The 21,497-nt window shown below is 42.3% G+C and overlaps 1 protein-coding gene and 1 non-coding gene across 3 annotated transcripts; one reads left to right on the forward strand and one right to left on the reverse strand.

Annotated features, from left to right (window-relative positions):
* Positions 1 to 12,720: 12,720 nt before the first annotated feature.
* Positions 12,721 to 12,794, reverse strand: TRNAN-GUU (transfer RNA asparagine (anticodon GUU)). The gene has a single exon. It is a non-coding gene; the product is annotated as a tRNA-Asn (tRNA).
* A 1,286-nt stretch (positions 12,795 to 14,080) lies between these two features.
* Positions 14,081 to 19,616, forward strand: LOC127329419 (G-type lectin S-receptor-like serine/threonine-protein kinase B120). Of its 2 annotated transcripts, XM_071826746.1 has the most exons (8): positions 14,081 to 14,441; positions 16,387 to 16,579; positions 17,351 to 17,449; positions 17,530 to 17,714; positions 18,259 to 18,469; positions 18,576 to 18,813; positions 18,917 to 19,067; positions 19,159 to 19,616. In XM_071826746.1, exons 2-8 carry the CDS (start codon positions 16,438 to 16,440, stop codon positions 19,459 to 19,461), a joined length of 1,329 nt encoding a protein of 442 aa, XP_071682847.1. In that variant the 5' UTR covers positions 14,081 to 14,441; positions 16,387 to 16,437; the 3' UTR covers positions 19,462 to 19,616. The 2 variants fall into 2 exon arrangements, with proteins under 2 accessions (XP_071682847.1, XP_051211899.2); XM_051355939.2 differs by lacking the exon at positions 14,081 to 14,441 and having other exon boundaries at positions 15,316 to 16,579.
* Positions 19,617 to 21,497: the final 1,881 nt, after the last annotated feature.

Genomic DNA, 21,497 nt, shown 5'->3' on the forward strand with positions numbered 1-21,497 from the left:
TTTCTGTATGTGAGCCTAGGCCGCACCTGTTTTCTTCTATTGTGAACGTAACCAACATTTTCCAAGGTATCTCTCTGTCTCAGTTACAACTCTTTTTCTTTTTTCTAAATGTTTTTGTTGCTCAACCTTGGACTATTTTTATATGCTTTTCAATTAGTTTATAAAACTTTGGTGTTTCGGAGTGGAACTAACGAGGCAAATAATTTATGCTAAGCTACCTTGATGATTCATTTCTTACTAAGCCAAAAAATTGTTCTTATTTATTATTTTTTGTAAAAAATAATTTATTAATCACTGCCATCTCAATTCATAGATGGAAACTACTAATTACAAAAAAAGGGAGTGCCAGGAAATACTTTGCACTGATATCTCAACAAAGAGTATGAAAAAATATAAGGTATTTTTTTCCTAACTGTTTTATCTCAATATATGTTATAGCATTTTAATTATTCTATACTTTAATTTGGTAAGACTATAATTTCGTATTTGAATAACTTTTTCAGCGGCAAAGTTCAGAATACACAAGAATTTTTCTTCAAGCTTTGTCTACATTACCAGAACAGAATAAAATAATCATCAGGAAGCTTGGTTTTGGTTCTATTCTGGGTTTTTCATGCTTCAGCAATGTTGATGTCATTTTTGAATGGCTAATCTCGCAGTTTGATACTAGCTCTGGAACTCTGTCACTAGAAGATGGCTTCACATTCACATTATCCTCTCACTCGGCACACATGATACTAGGATTCCCTGCTGGTCCAAAAGCTGTAGTCAGAACCCAATCAGGGGAACTGCCAGATTTCATTATCAACATTGTGAAAACAAAGTTTCCTACAGTAGAACATCTATGTTCTTTGCTGTCAACTAATTTGGATGAAGATTCTTTCACTGTCATTTTCATGATGTTACTACTTACTGCTTTTATTGATCCAAATGCATCTGGAATTCCAAATCCTGCTTATTATGCCAACTTGGAAGATATTTCTTCAATCCCATACCTTGACTGGTGTTCATTCACACTTGATTGCCTGTTACGATCTATCAAAAAATTCCTGTTCAGGAAAAATCAAAACATAGATCTGGAATCTGGAGGTTGCAAGATATTACTAGTGGTAAATTAAATAACTTATTTTTTTATATTGTTAATACTTTTTTTCCTGTGTTCCTTTTTAAATATCTGTATCTAAATTGTTGTTTCTTTTTTCATTTTTTATCTGTTTTTGCAGATATCGTACTTTGAGTTTCTAATAACTTCAGAGTTTAACTTGGGCAACAACGTACCAAGGTTACCACTGTGGACAACCCATGTCGTGAACTCATACATCGCACTTGATTCACAACAAGGACATATTAAAGGATTTGGAAGACTCTCTGTAAGTACTAACAACATGATTTTTATATTGTGCTACCAGAACCATCTTCTTAATTGAAACATATCTTTATTTTTTCACACCTCAATGAACAATCTATAAATCTAAAAAAGACAGTATCTGTTTTCTAAATATCTTTTCCCGTTTTGACTTTGCAGAAAAAGCACATAACATCAACACCATTTAAAGGTAGTAAGCAGCTGATGGAAATTCCTACAGAAATAAGAGATTACATGGAACTAAAATTTGAAGGAATTCATTTATGCCAGGTAAGATAAAAAATAATACTTTCCTACTTATCAATTTTTGTCACCACTAACAGCTACTGGTTATTTTACTCTTGTTACTTTATAAATGTTCACACTTTCAAATGTCTTACATCTTATGCATTCCTCTTTTCAAAAATAAAGGAAAAGAAGAGGCTGCAATCGTTGGTTTCCAATTTCTTCAAGAAAATGGTTCAAAATTGCATACCAATTGTTAAAGGTTATGTAGATGATATTCAACTTGTTTCATCTTCAACAAATAAACAAGAACTTGACCCATCTTTCGGGAACGAATTGCATTTTCCCGCCCAAGCAAATAAGAATGCAATAATTGAAGAAAGCAAGTCAGAAATGGTTGTGTACCAACAGAAGAAAAAAGTTTCAGAAGAAAAGATGGATCAATTCTTCCAGAATATGTTGTTTTTAATCAAATTCAAGTTCCACAAGACATCTATGACATTAGAAGTGAGATCCATAAAACTCTACAAAATATCAGTGAAGGGTGTTCCCTTGGAGAACATTCTGGTGGTTTTGATCTACCAAATTTTTATCCTGATTTCGAATCAAGTTTATTATATCCAAAAGGCATGACATCAGCAATCAATGCGAATGATACATCGTTGCAGTTCTCTGAATTCCTTAAACAATTTAAAGAAGGTTAGACAGTTTTCTGTATTGCACCTGTTTATTTTATGCTAGTACATCTCCTAATTTCCTTTTTCTTTGGCTCAATACGACTTTGAATTACATGCAATATTTTTTTTTACGAAACAACAACAACTGTTTTGCATGTACATTCAGAGCTTTCTTTTGAAATAAAAATCAAAGGATATCATATCCAACATTGGAACAGGACTGCAAGTTCTCTCTTCAGAATTTTGAGTTCTATTCGCCTAGTGAAGAACACCCATTTAATGGTAAATATTTTATTATCATTTTCATTGTTGCCACTAACAGTTAACTATATTTCAGTACACACAATTTTAATTTTTGTAGAGTATACAACATTGTATGTAACTATTTTTTTCCTTTCTTTTTTAAGGAGATGATGACAACTTGCATGAATTTTTTAGAAGACCAGTGAATATTTTATCACACAATGACATAAGAAGTAATTCACTTCAAATTTCCATTTTTAATATACTGCAACTATTTTTTATACTTTTTTATTAATATGCATTACTAACTTGTGAAAAAACATAAATAGGTGATGTTAAATGGCAAACTATTGGTCAGAAAAAAGTTCAAGATGATAAATATGTTTTCTCTCTAAATGAAAGGCTACTTGGGAAAAGAATCCCTTCAATCACTGATGAAAACAAAGGAAATTTCCCTTGTTTCAATCTATTCCAAGAAGACAATCCAAATATGTCTGGTCATACATATTCCTCGGTTAGTGATTTGTTCTTTCGCATTTATATAAATTATAATTTTTACATTTCAAAGCAATTGACAAAATCTTACAAATTTTCTTTTTAATGTACAGCCAGGATCAAAACTGAAAGCAATTGATCCTCTTTTACATATGGTTCTAGATCAATGTGGGCAAGAAATATTAGGAGGCCAAAGCAGTATCAAGTTAAAAACTCCTTTCATTCCTAGCAGCAAACTAAAAATGCAACATGTGCAACCTTCGCAACAAGTTATTTTCGCCACAGCACTTGAGCATGAATTTTACTGCAAACTTACAAGTACCAAAACAGAAAGCAGGTATTTCTGTCAAACATATTTTTCACTGCATATGTGAATATAGTTGATTTACACATATTCTTCATATTAACTGCATGTCAAGTATAAAATATCTTCAAGAAAATTAAAAGAGTATGGGTGGATCATAATAATAAAAATCGTATTCTTCTTTTTAATTTTGACAGCCCTAGGATTTTTGAAATTAAAAGAGTATGGGTGGATCAGTGAACTTTGGCGTTATCAATGAACACAGGCGGTTGGATTCACCCCTGTGTAATGGATTGTTATGGAATGCTAACCACGACCGAGCAAATTCATCGTAGAAAAGAAGGAAAATTTGGTGAGAAAGAAATTCTCATGCATGTCGTCATAAAAGAAGTCACGGTTTGTATCATCTTTTACCTAATCGTTTGCCACATGACATTTTTTCCCATCTTTTGAATGGTTGAATTCCATTTTAATTTCAATTGTTTATTCCTTTTTTTGATTTTGGACAGAAATTACTGATGGACCCTAACCTGGATTGTTCTGACCCAGAATTTAAGAGAGTTTTATCACTGGATTATGTTGGATACAGATTGGAAAATGCAGGACTGGTAATTTTTTTGTTAAGCATCTGATTTTTTTTCTCCTCATATATATAGTGAGAAAAATCCTCCTTCAATTTCTTCATAAAATATCAATTAATTTTCTTTCAAACTCTAATATATGTAGGTACACATTCCATGTCCAATTGGAAAAGAGTGGATTCTTATTGTCGCAAACTTCATTGATAAATCATTTGATGTATTAAATCCTGATTCTGCAGAAGAAAAGTTCTCATCAGTAGTTAGCACTGTGATTTTCAATTTCAAACAGCTGTTTGTCAAATGTTACCCTGGTTGCTTCAAGTTCAACATTCATGACTTTAGTGTTAAGTATGCTCATGTGCCTAAACAAAACTTTAGGTGATTACAAAACCCTGCATTTCTTTAATGCTACACATGTACTTGATTATATTTTAGTTATACATTAGCTTATCGGGGTATTTTTTGCTATTCTATACTTGAGCGCAGGTATGATTCCGGGATTTTTGTGATCCAGTACATAAGATGCTACAATGGAGTTGAAGTAAAACAATTCTCAAATGTGAGTAAATCTTCCATTTTTTAGAATTTTTGTTGTTTGTAAAAGTGCCATGTAAATCTATAATTCTCATTTTTTATAAGGTTGACTTGCAAGCAATCCGTGAAAAAGTCTCATGCCAGCTAGTGATAAACAAATTCAATGAGCAACAGGTGCCAATAGCACGAGAATTCATTGCGAAGCATGTAAGTATAATTATTTATTTTTAGTACTGACAATATAGAAACATACATACAACATGATCATTCATTTTCTGTATTCTATGTTCTGACAATATAGAAACATACATACAGCATGATCATTTATTTTCTGTATTCTATGTTCTGACAATATAGAAACATACCTACATCATGATCATTCAATATAGAAACATACCTACATCATGATCATTCATTTCTGTATTCTATGTTCTGACAATATAGAAAAATACGTACAGCACAACCATTCATTTCTGTATTCTATTTTCTGACAACATAGGAACATACCTACAGCATGATTATTCATTTTTGTATTCCATGTTCTGACAATATAGAACATACCTACATCATGATCATTCATTTCTGTATTGATCAAGAAAGCAAAGTTTTTTCACCACAATTGATTATTTTCCATAGGCTCCGCATCTGCTCCATTGATCAAGAAAGCAAAGTTTTTTCAACAGGACATATGATGTATTACAGTTGTAAGTCCCTTATAGATACATTTTTCACCACAATTGATTCTTTATTCGGTCATTATAAATATATGATTTTTTTTAAAAATATTTATACATTTTCTCTGTCTTTGTTTTTTTCCAGAGATTGTTTTCTCCTCTCTAGCAGTGTCTCCTTAATTGTTCTCCGCTGTCTTATCTCGTTCTTCTGACGCAACTCTTCAGCTGCTGTCACCGCAGCATCCCTCTTTTCTTGCAGCTTCTCTTTATCTGCCTGAACTTCTTCTACAAGATGATTGCTTGTTGCAAGCTTGTCCTGCTGATCTTCTAGAGCATACTTCATCTATGTTATGCGCTGCTCCAAGATAGCCTTCACTTCTTCTGCATCATGTACTTCATCACATAGTGTGTCACGCTGAATTTTTATTTCTTGGAGCTCACGCGTCTGTCTCAGCAGTGTCTTCTCAATTGTTCTCCGCTGTCTTTATTCTCGTGATGATACAACCTCTCCAGCTCCTTGTTTGGAGAATATAGTCTTGTTACGTTTTATAAGTGGGACTTATTTTTACGTTTGTTTTAAATTGAATTATGCATGACCCACATAAAGTACATACAATATTTTTGTAGACAGAAGGAACTTCTTTCTATGGAATTTGTGTAACAATGTTCCTATATCTGCTTTTTTGTATAATTTCAGTCAACTGTCACGAACTGAGAAAACGTTTTTTGTGAAAATCAATGTCGTGACTGTTTCTTTCATTTTCCCAAAAATCGGGGCAATTTGAACAATTTTCGAATTTCCAAAAAAATCAGATTCGAAAATTGTTCAAATTTCAGAAATTGTTCAGATTCGAAAACTGTTTAAATAATCTTCGAGTAATTTCAGAAATTTTCCCAAAAATCGCTAGCTACTAGATTCGAACTGCCTTCCTTCAGAAGCAGTCCCAGCTGGTTACCGAACAATGAAATGGAAATACGACCGACGGTAATCGAACTCAGCTCGATAAGAAACAGCGAACCAAGTCCACAGCGAACCAGCCGAACGAACCAGCCTCAGCGAAACATGGGCCGGCCCAACAAAGAACAAAGGGGGTGGTCGGTGGCTGCTATACACCGACCAGGTCGGTGTAAAGCAGCCCCCAGAAAATAGCCAGTTGACGAGGTAGCTACGCAGGATTCCCTCAAAAAAGAAAAGGTAGCTAGGCAGGAAAATGTGGATCCCAAAATCCACTCGTAGGTAGGGATGTAAACGACCGAATCGGATCGGATATTGCTCTTATCATATCCCTTACCATATTTTTATAACGAATTTGGATTGGAGCGGATAATGATCAGATGCGGATTATATCGGATTACGGATATGGACCGAATTCGGATCGGACTCGAATCGGAAGCGGATTATTAAGAAAACTAGCACAAATGCCCGTGCGTTGCGATGGTAATAAAAATCAAGAGTCAGTCAAATACACCAGAATCGTTATTACTTAGCAGCTATCTTCCCAGCCATAAAAGCATATTATCTTGTTTCATTTGCCATGTAATCGGCCTTGTGAAGGAGCCGGGATATATATGTGGTCTTAACATAGCCCACCGCTTTGGTGACGATTAGCACTTATCAATACTCCTTGATGTCCTTGAGTTTGTAAATAGAGTGTGATTTTTTTGTTGGTGACCTCATCCAGCTTGTCCATCTTATACCACCAGCATTTACTTGACAAAGTCGATCGCTTCATTCCTTATAACTGTAATTGAAATTTTCTTATCTTTGCTCGCCACTAAGTTAGATATATTTCTTGGTTCGGATGAAGCCTGGTGATCAGGGGGGTACGTGAGCACCCCCTAGCTGCTCGACACGTGTCTAACGCCGTCAATTAATCTGTTAGCACTAGGTCCTCCTCCACAGTTGCAAGGGCGCGCAGTGGTCAACGACGGGAGCCATGGATCTGCGTAGAACGACGGCTCAGGAGGATCCTCATCGCGTCGTGTAGGAGCTTGGACGGGCGCCCAAATCGAGTCAACGAGGAACCAGGGGCAGCCATGGCGGTCCAAATCTTCTCCCGAGCGAGCTCCCCATCGATCCTCTCTTCCCCGCCTCTCTATCCACCTCCCGCCCGCGTCGCGCAACCGCTAGCATCGAGCGACTAATTAGCGCAAAAGGCCAATTAAATAGGTACCGATGTCGCTGGAGCCTGGAGCGGGACTAGTGGTAGCGGCGGCTCGCATGGAGTCCAGATGGAGAACCAGCGGCCCCCAACCTCACCTCCCGGCCGAACTCGGGAGGAATTTCCGCCGTCAGCGCTAAAAAGGGGATCCAGCTAGCAAAGAGACTAATGCGTGCATATGTGTGCATGTAGCTCTCGTATTGATCCAAAATCCATCTGCGTGCAAGGCCACATCCACCTACCACCGCTCTCCATCGCCCCCATTTCCCTGCCACGAATCGCTGCAGCCTGCCGACACGGGATTGCCCCTGAATCACCTGCCAACAGCATCAGTCAAGGCGCTGCATACTCATCGTTGTAGCGCTGCACGAGCCCCGCCGTCTGGAAGCTAGCGGTGGGCGTGGAGATGCAGCCCGCGGCGAGTGCTCTACGGCGGCACAAGAAGGAGGCATCCGTCGCGGCCCCGTCCTCGCGTGTGTGTGTGCGCGCGCCTCCGCTGTGTGTGCGCGCGCAGGTCCCAGGGTCCGCACAGATCGAGCGAGATGCCCTCCGTCACGAGCGGAGTCGAGCTGCCTCGCGGAATCGATCCTGCACATCGACCCTGGAGAGTGCGATGGTCGATTTTGGAGGCTGTTCATAAACGCTTAAACGGATCCGACACGTCGCCGTCGGTATTCTCCTCCAGAAACAGTAAATCGAGAGCTCAAATCGGCGTTGGGCGGAGAGCCAGGGCGGCGGCGTTAAGCGCCTCTGGTGATGCAGCGACACCGGAGTTTCATGGAAGAGCTTGAGGCAGGGTAGGGTGCGCGGCGCAGGTGCGGATGAGCTGGAGGTAGGAGAATGGACGCTAAGTAAAATGGAGGGCGAACCAGAGCTTGCTGGCGAGGGAGGCCCGCAAAGGAAGCGGTCACCGCCGACGAGTGCGCGACAGGGGGTGGCCGTCGTCGACGAGTGTGCTGCAAGGTTGGCCGCCGAGATGGGGGCGACTCAATCTCTGCTCCATCTTTTCACCGAGCAAGATGGGGGCACTCGATTTGGGGATATCCCGAAGATGCAGATGACAGCCAAAAAAGATGCTAACGCCGTATGGTGGGCGTGATTGAGAAATTGAATCTCAACATTGATCCAACGGTGGCTAGGGGGTGCTCACGTACCTCCCTGAACACCAAATCCACTCTCTTTCTTGGTTACACACTACGGGAAAATATGTCTTTGCCGTGCAACTATTTGCACGGCAAAGGGCCCTATATGCATGGCAAAACCTTTGCCGTGCGACTCCGTACGGCAAAGGTCGCACGACAATACTATTGACGGCAAAGGCTTCTTTGCCGTGTGACTCGCCAATGTTGCACGGCAAAGGCTTTGTCGTGTGACACCGCACGGCAAAGGTCGCTTCTTTCCCGTGTGCCAAACATGTTTTATCTAAAAAAATGCCGGCTGGTCTGGGAATCGAACCTAGGATGCAGAGTAGGGAAAGCATGCGACCTTGCCACTAGGCTAAGTGTTTGTTTGTTAATAACTATACCACGCCACACCTTTTGAGATGAGAAGAAATCCAGTTTTTACATCTTTGCCGTGCGCTTACACTAGGCAAAACCTTCTTTGCCGTGCGTTTGTTAAAAACACTAGGCAAAGGCTGCTTTGCCGTGCGCCAACGTTGCACGGCAATGCCTAACGCCTTTTCCGTGCACCAAATGTTTGCCGTGCGGTGTGTTGGGCCATTGCCGTGCACCTTTTTTTTTGCCGTGCGGCCTCTTCCGTCGTTGCCGTGAATCGTATCTTTGCCATGCGCTCGTGTCTATCTTTCCCGTGCCCAAAATCTTTGCCGTGTGTTTTTATCCGTGCACACGGTAAAGAAATCTTTGCCGTGTGGGAACACACGGCAAAGAAAACCTGCACGACGACGCCTATTTTTTTCGTAGTGACAAGTGATTGCCCAAAGCTAGGAACTTTTGTTTTGTTTTTTCAATAGCCGCTTCATCTGCTACGGCAGTTCTGCATGACGACTGAACCGAGTCTTTCCCTGCCTCGAGTCGTTGAGCGCTCTAGTGTGACTCGCCGTACCAGGAAGCCCGCCCAGAACGTGGATGCATGCAACTGAATATGGCCTGTGGGATCCAGCGTAGGAGACTTGACCAGGTGAGAGAATCAAAATAAAGACCGGGCACAGGAGCTAGCAGGGTTGCACTTTTGCACGCAATAATATGGGTAGCTCCGCCGGGACGTACTTGATCGATCTCTCTTGATCCGGCGTCGGCGCCAGCGCACTGATCAATCCGGTTCTGGCGATGGGCTGGGTAAAAATATGAGGAAAAAAAAGCAATCTGATAGGTAAAGCCACGTACATAATAGTTGAGTTCAAGGGTGAATCAGATAAAATAAACTGAGAACACTAAGGCAATAAGAATTATAAAGCTCAAGAAAACTAAGTGATGATGTGATGCATTTGTACACTAGATCTGAAGGGCGATGTGGGGGGTGGTGATGATCATATGGTCGTTCAGATTGTTTATGTCGCTCGGTCAGTGCAAGTACATGCATAAGCACTCGTGCTACTACGGGAGGATCAAGCGGCATGAAACTAATGGCGCCACCTTTTTGTTGAATTATGTGTGGCACACCAAAAATCTTCTCTAGGTGGCGCTTATGACGTTTGATTCCATATCTTGGACCTTTTTGCTCGAGGTCTTACGGAGGATGGGGTTCGGGGAGCGGTTTCTGCAATGGGTTGCCCTGCTGCTTTACCCGGCGAATACAAAGGTGACGGTAAATGGTGTCCCAGGCGCTAGAATTCATCATGCCAGAGGATTGAGGCAAGGGGACCCCACCTCACCAATGATGTTCTTAATTGGCATGGAAGTGCTCACCAAAATCATTGAGAAGGCTGTCGAGGCACACCTGTTCAGTAACCTGGCGGGTATCTCCCCCATGCAGCGACTGTCAGTGTATGCAGATGACGTTGTAGTTTTCCTCAAGCCAGATGTACAGGAGCTAAGAGCACCGCATGAAATCTTGAGAATATTCGGGGAAGCGTCGGGATTGCATGTGAACTACTGCAAGACCACTGTCACGCTGATCCGTGGGAGCATTGATGCAGGAGAAAGAGTAAAGGAGGTGATGAGCTGCGAGCTTGCAAATTTTCCGGCGTGGCAGCATGGCATGATTGCACGGGCGGGAAGGCTGGTGCTCATCAAGGCGATGATCTCAGCAAGGCCAGTACACCAGCTTCTAGTGGAAGACGCCCTGATGTGGCTCCTGGAGGAAGTTGCCAAATGGCTAAGAGCATTTTTTGGCGGGGAAGGAGGTGAATGGGGGACAATGTTTGGTCGCATGGGAAAGCGTTTGTAAACCCATTTGTTTCGGAGGGCTTGGCATCAAGGATTTGAAGAGGCAAGGTCTTGCCCTGCGAGTATGATGGGAGTGGCTCAAGCGGACAGAACCTAATCGTCACTGGCAAGGTTTGAGTCTGACGAAGGATGACAAGGCCACAGTAGTCTTTCAGAGTTGCGTCATCTTTGTCAAAGGAGACGGGAGGAACATCTGGTTCTGGAAGGACAGATGGTTACATGGACGAACGGTCGGTGATATTGCCCCTGCAATTACTGCGGTTGTCCCTACCAGGCGAAGGAATAGCATATTGGCGCCGGATGCGCTAGTCAACAACGCATGGACCTCAGATGTCCCGCCTCACCTGATTTCTTTGGAGGTTTGTTCCCAGTGCATCCGTCTATGGGAGGAACTGCATAGGGTGGAGAGGGATGCAACCGTCCCGGATCAGTTTTTTTTTGGAAAGGATCAGAATCGGGTGGTTACACGGCGAAAAGAACCTACTTTATGATTTGCCAAGGATCGGTGATTGACGGCGCGCATAAGCCAGTTTGGAAGTTCTTCGCGCCACTCAAATGGAAGATCTTCATTTGGCTTGCGCTCAGAAATAGGCTTTGGACTGCGGAGAGGAGATTCAGGCATGGCATCACGGATCACACCAAAACTTGCTAAACGTGTTTGCAGGAGGACCGAGTGGATCACATTATCACCCTATGCCCCTACGTAAGGATGGCAATTTTGCCCACGGGTACGGGTACCCGCGGGTACCGTACACGCATGGGCAGGGTATGGATTGACTTTTATGCCCATGGGTAGTACCCATACCCTGCCCGTTAAGTCATGGGCAGGGCACGGGTATGGCCTCATACCCGTGGGTATACCCATACCCTGCCCGTTTAATGTTAAATTCTTACGTGACACGTCTACTTCTCTTGACTTATGAGTTAGAATATGAGAGTGTGATTTGTATATTATGTTAATTGTTATATACTCAACTACATGTTTTTGAGTTGAGATAATTACGTTTTTTAAATCAAAGTTATTATCAATAAATGTAAAATTATGATTGACTTGTGTACAATTTAAACTACCCATCGGGTACCCAATGGGTACGGGTACCCAATGGGTACGGGTACCCGCCGGGTATGGGTATGGGTAAAGTTTTATACCCATGGGTACGGATATGGGTAGAAGTTTGTACCCATTGACTACACGGGCATGGGTATGGTATTGCTCTCCTCTGCCCATACCCTGCCCATTGTCATCCTTACCCCTACGCGAGAACGGTGTGGCTTGGATGCTTGCAAACAAATCAGTTTGAGGTGGACATGCCGCACCTGGCCTACACCTTGGAGGAGTGGTGGCTAAGGGCCGGAAGAGAAGTTCAGAAGAGTGATAGAAGGAGGTTCGACTCCCTGGTGACCCTAGTGGCTTGGACGCTTTGGAAGCAGCGCAATGCACGGGTGTTCGGCAATGTTTGTCTCCAGTTGAACACCAAGCAAATCATAGATAGCGTAAGGGAGGAGTTTAGGTTGCGGGAGTTTGTGAGAGTTGTAGGGAGGCAAATAGTGCCGCGAGAGTAGGCTTAGGTGTGTGTTGGAGTTCGCCGGCTCAGTTGTTCGCAACTTTCTGTACGGCTTCTTGTAAATCTGTTTTCTGCCTTCTATAAAGATATCGTGCGCATTTAGCACACTCTCGAAAAAAAGGATTTGTTGGCAACACAGCAGCCACCACCACTACCAACATCACACACATTGCCAGTGCCATCTTCCTAAGTTCCTAGCCGGGCCTTTGATGGATGCACATTAGGTGCACCATATTCTCAAAAAAGGATTTTTTTTGTTTTGTTTTATTATGATTGCAACGAGGAGGTGACAGTTGCGTCATTTGGTATATCGGTAACGCTAGAGTTGTCATGATTCTGAGGTGAATTGACTTCATGTATGTTTCGGGGAAAAAATCGTAATACAATGATGATGGATAAATGGTGAGAGAGAGAATAAATAGTAGCAATGAGTAAAGCAAAGCAGGAAAATACATGCTTTGTTGCAATGAGATGTCTACTTGGAGTATTTGCTGGAAAGAAAAGCTATAGGTTAAAAAAAAAATTAAACACACAAATTTTGGTATTTCGCTAGAAGGAGGGCTTGAACCTCCGACCTTGTGGTTAACAGCCACACGCTCTAGCCAACTGAGCTATTCCAGCTTTGTGATTAAATTGGCACATGACGAACTGATATTTAGCCAAACGTTAGAATCATCGTAGGTCGGTAACGGATGTAGATGAGGAGTTGAGGACCAACTGGACAAGTAACAGACAGCGATCTCGGTGAGGTTCTGTACAATTTCCCATCTCTTGGTGTCAAGGGCGCCATTAACCTCAGAAAAAAGGAATGGGTAGTGTAGTGGGTGAGAGTAACGCGACTGACAAAATGGTAAACAGTCACGTATTGTCCATGACTTCAATACGCCGTCAGGAAGTAATACGGAGTATGTAATGTCGCGAAACACAGCGATATTGTTTCTCAGCCTGCCTGCTAGGCTCGTCTCCGCGCTCTTTCTCTCGTCGTCTCGTCTTGCATCATCGGATAACGATGGCTGACGAAACCTCACCGACGGCCAGACGCTCGTCTCGGCCGATGGCTCCTTCACCCTGGTGTTCTTCTCACCGGGCACGCCGAGCCGGAGGTACCTCAGGATATGGCTCACCTTGTCCACGGAAACGGGATGTGGTTCAGCAGTGTCCTACACCAACATGTTCACCAACCAGGTGGTGGCCCGGCCCGACGAGTCTCCTTCTCGCGACTCGTGCTGAGCGGGTCTCCGGCGTGATCCAGCGGCTAGTGTGGGACGCCGGCAGCCGGACGTCGAACGTGTTCGCGCAAGCGCCCATGGACGTGTGCGACGACTACGCCAAGTGCAACGTGAACACGGCGTCCACGCTCTTCTGCAGTCAATAAAAACAGGGTGAGTATTTTCAAGATTTGCTCCCAGTCACAGCATGTCTGCTTGTACTGATGTGCATATTCCTTCTCTGGATGTGCTAGTTCAGAGGTAGAATCACACTCAAAGCCACTACTACACCACTCAAAATCTACAATATTTGCACTACTTCTAAAAACTACCTACGGACAATTTTTAATTAATTATTTATGTTAGGAATGCGCCGAAACAAGGCTATAAAGGCAAACACTATTCTAGGAGGAGCATCAAAGGAGCTTGCTGATGAAAATATAGAGCTTCCATTTGCCAGCTTTAAAGACACATTGTTACCTCCACAAACGATTTCTCTGACGACAACATGCTCGGACAAGGAGGTTTTGGGAAGGTTTATAAGGTAGTAGTAATAAGATAATCTGTTTCTTTAAAACTACTGTACTTGTATGAACACGATGTGAGTCATATTCAGCTACCTAATGATAATAATGCAGGGAATTCTGGAAATGACAAACAAGTTGCTACCAAAAGGCTAGGTAAGACAAGGAGCCGAGGAATTTAGGAATGAAGTTGTTCTAATTGCCAAGCTGCAGGACCTGGTCAGATTTTTGGTTGTTGCATCCATGGAGATGAGAGGCTCCTCATTTACGAATACTTGCCCAACAAAAGCCGCCTTGTGCGGGTGCATGTCCAGTCTATAATAACTCTATAAATAGCCCATGAACAACAGAAGGCTTCTTCCCTGGTCGAAGCTTCAGTCTCACGTTCCGGTGTGGGTCAGCTCATCAGCCGTCTCTTGAGGCCAAAGCTGTGCTGGGAGGAGATCGACAAGACCGTGTTCTGTAGCGGGGAGAAGAGGTCATCACACGGCTGCGTATGGACGTCACCAGCTTGACCTTTCTCTACAACTCTGAAGGTACTACTCCATCCATAAACAGTCGTGATGTTTCCTCTCACAATCTCGCTCTAATTAAACTCCAACCTGGACCCATAGTAGTGACTCATTTTGTTTGCACCGTGCATCACCGTCGCTGCAGACTTAATTGGAGACTGCTCCCCTGCGGCCAGTCATCTGGCCATCTGTGATGCAAAGCAACAAGTTCATACAAAAACAACCAGAGTAAAGTATTCCCCAGCAAACAGTAGAAGTGAACACAAAGAGCCCAGCTAAAAACTACCGGTGCACACCCTAAACAAACAATTTCCTGATGTAGCGAAAACTACAACAAACAAATTGCCACGGACCACTGCACCAAATGGGAAATCTTTCGTGATAGACTGCGTCGTAGGATGCCGGATAACTTCTTTACAGTGCATCAGTTGGATGCTTAAGATGTTCTTTACAACAACTCAGCAGGATGCCAAGGAGTTTTTCAAAGAGATGTTTCCTGATATTTTACAGAGACCATCATACATCAGTAATACCACAACAAGGGGCAACAACCCTTCTGTTGTCACTATATCTCATCCATTCCAGAATAGTCAACACATGATCGAACAAAAGAAAAACCTGAACTACAGACCAAACCAAAACTGCCAAATGGCATTGAAAAAGAAGTTGATCCAAAGACCCCATCAGTAGGTCCATTTCGTGTAAGAATTTACTCCTGGTTGGTATCATGTCATGGATCAAAATCCTGCTCTAAGTCGACCTTGCGGTCTTTATCCAATTTCCTAAGCAAAGTCTCTATCCATACAAGAAGTCTCATTAATCCAAGACCTCATCAGTCATCACCTATATCTATGTGATATTTTCATCCCATGGCACAAGCATAACGAAGGAGGTCCTAATGTCTATGCACTGCAGTCTCATCTTCTTCCTCCTATTCTTGACTTCACTCTGCAAATCCGATGACCAACTCACACATGCAAAGCCACTCACTCATAGTGAAATGCTTATCTCCATGAGCGGAAATTTTGCTCTCGGCTTCTTTTCTCCGACCACCTCCAACAAGAGCTTCTACCTTGGCATATGGTACCACGGCATGCCTGAACCACGCACCATAGTTTGGATCGCCAACCGAGACGATCCAATAATTACCCTTTCGTCCGCGATGCTCACTGTCACCAACAATTCTGACATGGTCTTATCTGACTCCGAAGGCCAGAATATTTGGATGACAGCAAGAAATATCACCGCTGGAGCTGCTATAGCTCACGCAGTGCTACTTGACTCGGGGAACTTTGTCCTCCGGTTGCCTGACGGCACGGGCATATGGCAAAGCTTCGATCACCCCACTGACACAATACTTCCATCCATGAAGTTTTTGATGAGCTACAAGGCACAAGTTGTCCAACGGCTCGTTGCTTGGAAGGGCCCTGATGACCCATCTTCTGGTGATTTCTCCTGTAGCAGCGATCCAAGCTCTCCAAACCTTCAATTCTTCACTTGGAACAAGACCCAGCCATACTGCCGTATTGGTGTCGAGAGCGGGATGTCAGTGTCCGGTGGCACATATGTAACCAATACCAGCTTCATCTTGTACCAAACAACTATCTACTCTGGTGACGAGTTCTACTATATGTTCACAATCTCTGGCGACCCAGCCTTCACACGCATCATGCTTGACTACACTGGAAAGTTAAAGTTTCTAAGCTGGAACAATCACTCATCATCATGGGAAATCATCAGTGAACGCCCCGCTGCTGCATGCGACCTCTATGCATCATGTGGTCCGTTCAGTTATTGCGACTTCACTCGGATAATCCCAGCATGCCAATGTCTTGGCGGGTTTGAGCCTGTCGATGGTACTGACTTCTCCAAAGGATGTTGGAGAAAGAAAGAGTTGAAATGTGGCAAGCAAAGTCATTTCGTGGCCTTGCCTGGGATGATGGTTCCTGACAAGTTCTTGCATTTACAGAACAGAAGCTTCGATGAGTGTGTGGCTTACTGCAGCCGCAACTGCTCGTGCATGGCTTACGCTTATGCCAACTTGAGCGGTGTTGGTGCTTTGGGTGACCCATCAAGGTGCTTGGTCTGGTCAGAGGAGCTTACTGACATTAAGAAGCTTCTCTCCGGCGAGAACCTGTACCTCCGACTTACGGATTCTCAGGGTATTGGGTATTTCATGCCCTTTTATGTTTTACTTCCAAGTAAATAGTGTTTTTAATGCTCTACAGATAGTCCTAATAGAGTTTCCAACTTAAATAGCATTTGTTCACCAAATTACCACCAATATTTACAATAGACATGTCAACACAGTTGTTAAGCAAATACATAGATAAAATGAAGCTGTATTAGTTATGTAACGCAGTGCTGTTAGTGTCTAACTACGCTAGTATTTCCGACTAATTTGCACGCACCTCGACATGATGTTTGCAATATTTATACAGCCTTCAAAATGCAACTCTGGCCATTATTCCCTACTGTAATACTATGTGTATAAACCCAGAAGAATATTAATACTATAAAAATAATTTTCGAAAAAATAGACTATAATTTTCAAATATCCAATATAAATACTTCAAACATGATCGGTAGCTAAAGTTTCAGAAGTTAGTTCCATAAATATGCTTCATAATCAAATGGAGTAACATGGAAGATCCTTTCGATTCAGGACATTTCTTCTAACATTACATACCAGCTACTGTTTTTTCTTGCATCCACAATACCCAAATAATAATTTTATTTGGAGTGGTAGTTTCCATATGAGCATATCACAATGCAAAATATTTTTGTTAGATCATCAAATATTTGATTTACTGCAAGACCTGGGAGATTAAGTTCTTAAAGTACGATAGTACAGTCAGATAATTAGCTTCACAGATTCGCCATGGGATCTATTTAAGTAAATTCTGAGTTTCTGATTGGCTGCATTTCTGCAGTGGAAAAGAAGAGCAGGTCATTAAAGATTGTACTCCCAATTGTAGCATTCCTACTGCTACTGACAAGCATAGCACTTGTCTTGATGTACAAAAACAGAGGTAGGGCTAAAAGAAGGCCTTCTTGATTTCAACATGTTATATTTGTTAAAGAGTTAACAAAAAATGTATCCCTGAACCAGCGGGCCAATGGCGAAAGAAGGAAAATCAGAAGAAACTGGTGCTAGGATACTTTAGCACAACCAATGAACTTGAAGGAGAAAACACTGAATTTCCATTTGTTAGCTTTGAAGACATCCTTTCAGCAACAAATTGTTTTGCTGATTCCAACCTTATTGGACAGGAAGGCTTTGGAAAAGTTTACAAGGTAATAGGAAGTTGTAATAGAAAAAGAAACACGCCTAATTACCCTTCAACTATCGTTTGGCTCCATAAATACCCTTAACTCTCTAAGCATTTGATTTATCCAACTATCAAACTTCTGCAAAAATAATCTCCCACATGCTGCGACTTGCTTTAATGAACCACACAGATTTGGATGATGTGGCACGTAGAAGGAAAAAAAAATGAGACTTAGGGGCCTAACTAGTTATTCTTGTTGCTGTTATTTTCTAGCATAAGGCTTTTCCACAGACAACAATTAATACATGTCCAAGTGGACCCAAATTAGTGAAAGATGACCACGTTGATGCCAAATTATCAAAAATCAGTGTGGTTTAGGATGATTTTGCAATTTCAACTGATTTTTTTTTATCATATTTGAGCCGACAACAGAAACAATTGGAGCTGAAATATTTTTTACTCTTGAGTTAAAAGGGGTAACATGTTTTTCTACATATGGAAGTGTAGTTATAGGAGTATAAAAAGTTGGTTTCCAATTCTTGCTTAATGAAAAATATGCGCTTATGTAGGGCACACTGGAAGGTGGAAATGTGGTTGCTGTGAAAAGGCTTAGTAAAGGTTCTACACAAGGTATAATAGAGTTCAAAAATGAAGTAGTTCTAATTGCCAAACTGCAGCACAAGAACCTTGTCAGACTTCTTGGGTGCTGCATTCATGAGGATGAGAAGTTATTAATCTACGAATACTTACCTAACAAAAGTCTGGATGCCTTTCTTTTCGGTATGTGGTAGTCTTTTTTTTATCAAATAACACAAAATTCTTCTATAAACCAAAATGATATTCATGATGACTAGCTTTGCTTCTTACTGATCCTTATTCATGAAAGATTCGACACAAAGAATTGTGCTTGATTGGTTGACTCGGTTCAACATAATTAAAGGAATAGCAAGAGGCCTTCTTTATCTCCATCAAGATTCAAGATTAACAATAATTCACAGAGATCTCAAAGCAAGCAACATCCTATTGGACATAAGAATGACTCCAAAAATTTCAGATTTTGGTATGGCAAGAATATTTGGTGCAGATCAGAACCAAGCAAATACTACCCGGGTTGTTGGGACGTAGTAAGTAACTGGTTTACTGACAGATACTTAACATTCCAGCTTTTATGGTCTAGTAGACTTCGATTTGTACATTCCTTGTTGACTTTGTTGAATGTTTAACCAGTGGTTACATGTCACCTGAATATGCGATGAGAGGTGCGTTTTCTGTAAAATCAGACACTTACAGCTTTGGTGTTCTTCTCTTGGAGATTGTTAGTGGCTTGAAGATCAGCTCACCTCATCTCATAACAATGTTTTCCGGCCTTATCGCTTACGTAAGTATTGTGGGCAACATTTCTGATTAACCCCTACTCACACCTCAACAACCCAAAACTAGCAACTTGATTGTGACTTTTTATTGGTCAGGCATGGAAATTATGGGCAGATGGAAAAGCAATTGAACTGGTGGACACTTCGGTTGTGGCGAGCTGCCCACTCAACGAAGTTCTACGGTGTATCCATGTGGGACTCTTGTGTGTTCAAGACTATGCTAATGATAGGCCACTAATGTCATCAGTTATGTTCATGTTAGAGAACGAAGCTGTGCTCCTTCCAGCTCCAAAGCAACCTGTATATTGTGCTCTGAATAACCGAGGAGATGGAGAAGGAAGTGAGAGCATGGACAATTCCCTGAACGCAATGAGTATCACAACACTCGAGGGTCGCTAGATGTTTTACAACTTACTATAATATTATGGGCAGCTAGTTGTAAACTATATGGCTTATACTCTCTATGAAATGAACATCGGTGTTTGTAATATTTGTGCGTTTTATTCTATGAGAAAACGATGAATAATATAGGCGGAGGCACAGTTGAGCGTCGAGGTAAGGAAGTTCATACCCTGCTACCCCTGTCCTGATCGATATGCGCAACTAAATTTTATTTTTATTAGTTAGAGAATTTACTCTGAAACCATCCGTTCTGGAATGTACCACTGAATATTATTACCACCTTGTAGCTAGTCTTGAACAGTTTGATCGCCTTTTGTAATCATCAATAATTCATGTACCTATGATACACCCATTTGATTTATCAAAAAAGATCTGCTCACTGAAATCGATATGCCCTCTTGGCTTTCGCACCTCAAGTAAATAATCCAGCCAAATTAAGTTTAGAGAAGAAACCCAAATGAGTATTGCTAGGTGTACCCTGGATCATGCCTGGTATACGAAGACTTTTAACTCTTGTGGCACCACTTTGCACCCTGGTCATCAGTTCTCTAGCTCCGCCACTGGTCAAATCGCCTCGATGAACTTGGCTTCAGTCCTCAGCGAGCTGGTCGATGCCACAACACTGCCGGACCGGCGCCTTGTCCTTGCCCGCGCTGGCTCCGCGGCAGCGACTGCCACTGCGTCGCCACAGCCTGACTCGGCCGCTTCCTCCAAGGACTGTATGTGACGCGCCGAGCCGCCGTTCACTCCAGTTCGCAAGGGATGGGCCATCGCCCATTTCCTCCTATATCGAAAGAGTGAAAAATATACCACTCTGTAGGACTTTGCCCATCACTTCTGTGTCTAAAACCCAAGTTACTGAAGGAAAGATGGGCCCATATTGAGTGGAAATGCACTTTTGATCTTGGATGCATATGCTCCTGCCACCGGAATAATATTTTAAAATATCAAAAGAAAACTGAACAAAACTTTTGTGCGTATATGTCAATATTCTATGTGTGCATGCCAAGTTTCACAAAAAAGGCATTTTTTGTGTCCTATGTAAAAAAGACAAGGAAATGTCTTGCCAGGGGCTTATTTTTAGCACAAATTTTTATCATTTTTATACATGACACAAAAAATATTGTTTTTTTTCGTGAAATGGCTTTACGAACAAATAGAACATCAAGCTGTATACATGGCACTTTTATTGAAATTTTTTGACATTTTATAATACATTTAAAAAACCAGGAGCGTATTCTCCCGGGTGCAAAAACGTCATATCCCATATTGAGCGCACATTTACCCCTTTTTTTTCTCGAACACATGCCAAAGCATGCGTCATTATATATTAGAAGAAGCCGTCAAGAAGACGGGAGCAAACCATATGTACAAAGGAAAGAGCCAAAGACAAGAAAAAGGAAAAAAAGAACTATACAGGCTAACTTTGTTAACCTAGACCGGTGGCCGGTGGCATATGCAGTAGATGGTCAGGAGGTCTAGCATGTAACGGCAAGCGGCGCAGCGCAGATGCACCAGCTAACGACCAGGATTTGGCCTCCTCGAGGATGGAATGAACGACATGTTGCCTGTTGGGTGCGACATTGTTGAAGACAACGTCATTCCTTGTTTTCCAAAGCTTCCACATGGTGAGAATAATGATAGATTTGGCTCCTTTTTGTGCGTCGGGGCGTGCATCGGCCGTGGCTGTCGCGAACCACTTATGGAACTCATCTGTTTGGTTTTGGTTTGGCATGCAGGTTGGGAGGTTGAGACTGGTACAGATGTCAAACCAAATCTGTTGGGAGAAGGAGCATTGGACCATTAGATGTGCAATGGATTCAGTACTTTGATCGCAAAGAGCGCAGGTATCGTCAGTGGTAAGGCCATGTCTCCGTCGCCGCTGGTTAGTCCAGCATCTGTCCAGGGACGCCAGCCAGGCAAAAATTCTGCACTTAAGGGGGGCCCAGCATCTCCAGATGGCATCGTGGTGGGGTGAGGTCACCATTCCTTCGAAGAGAGCTCTATAAGCAGACTTAGATGAGTATTCTCCG

The sequence above is a fragment of the Lolium perenne genome, chromosome 2 (genome assembly GCF_019359855.2).
Source record: "Lolium perenne isolate Kyuss_39 chromosome 2, Kyuss_2.0, whole genome shotgun sequence".
NCBI lineage: Eukaryota > Viridiplantae > Streptophyta > Magnoliopsida > Poales > Poaceae > Lolium > Lolium perenne.

What these genes read in the sequence shown, in the direction of transcription:
- LOC127329419 (XM_051355939.2), top strand. Translation starts at nt 15,316, where the DNA reads ATGTCTATGCACTGCAGTCTCATCTTCTTCCTCCTATTCTTGACTTCA. An exon ending in CTTGATGTACAAAAACAGAG is followed by an intron (nt 17,450 to 17,529) that starts GTAGGGCTAAAA and finishes TCCCTGAACCAG; the next exon opens with CGGGCCAATGGCGAAAGAAG. An exon ending in ACCCGGGTTGTTGGGACGTA is followed by an intron (nt 18,814 to 18,916) that starts GTAAGTAACTGG and finishes ATGTTTAACCAG; the next exon opens with TGGTTACATGTCACCTGAAT.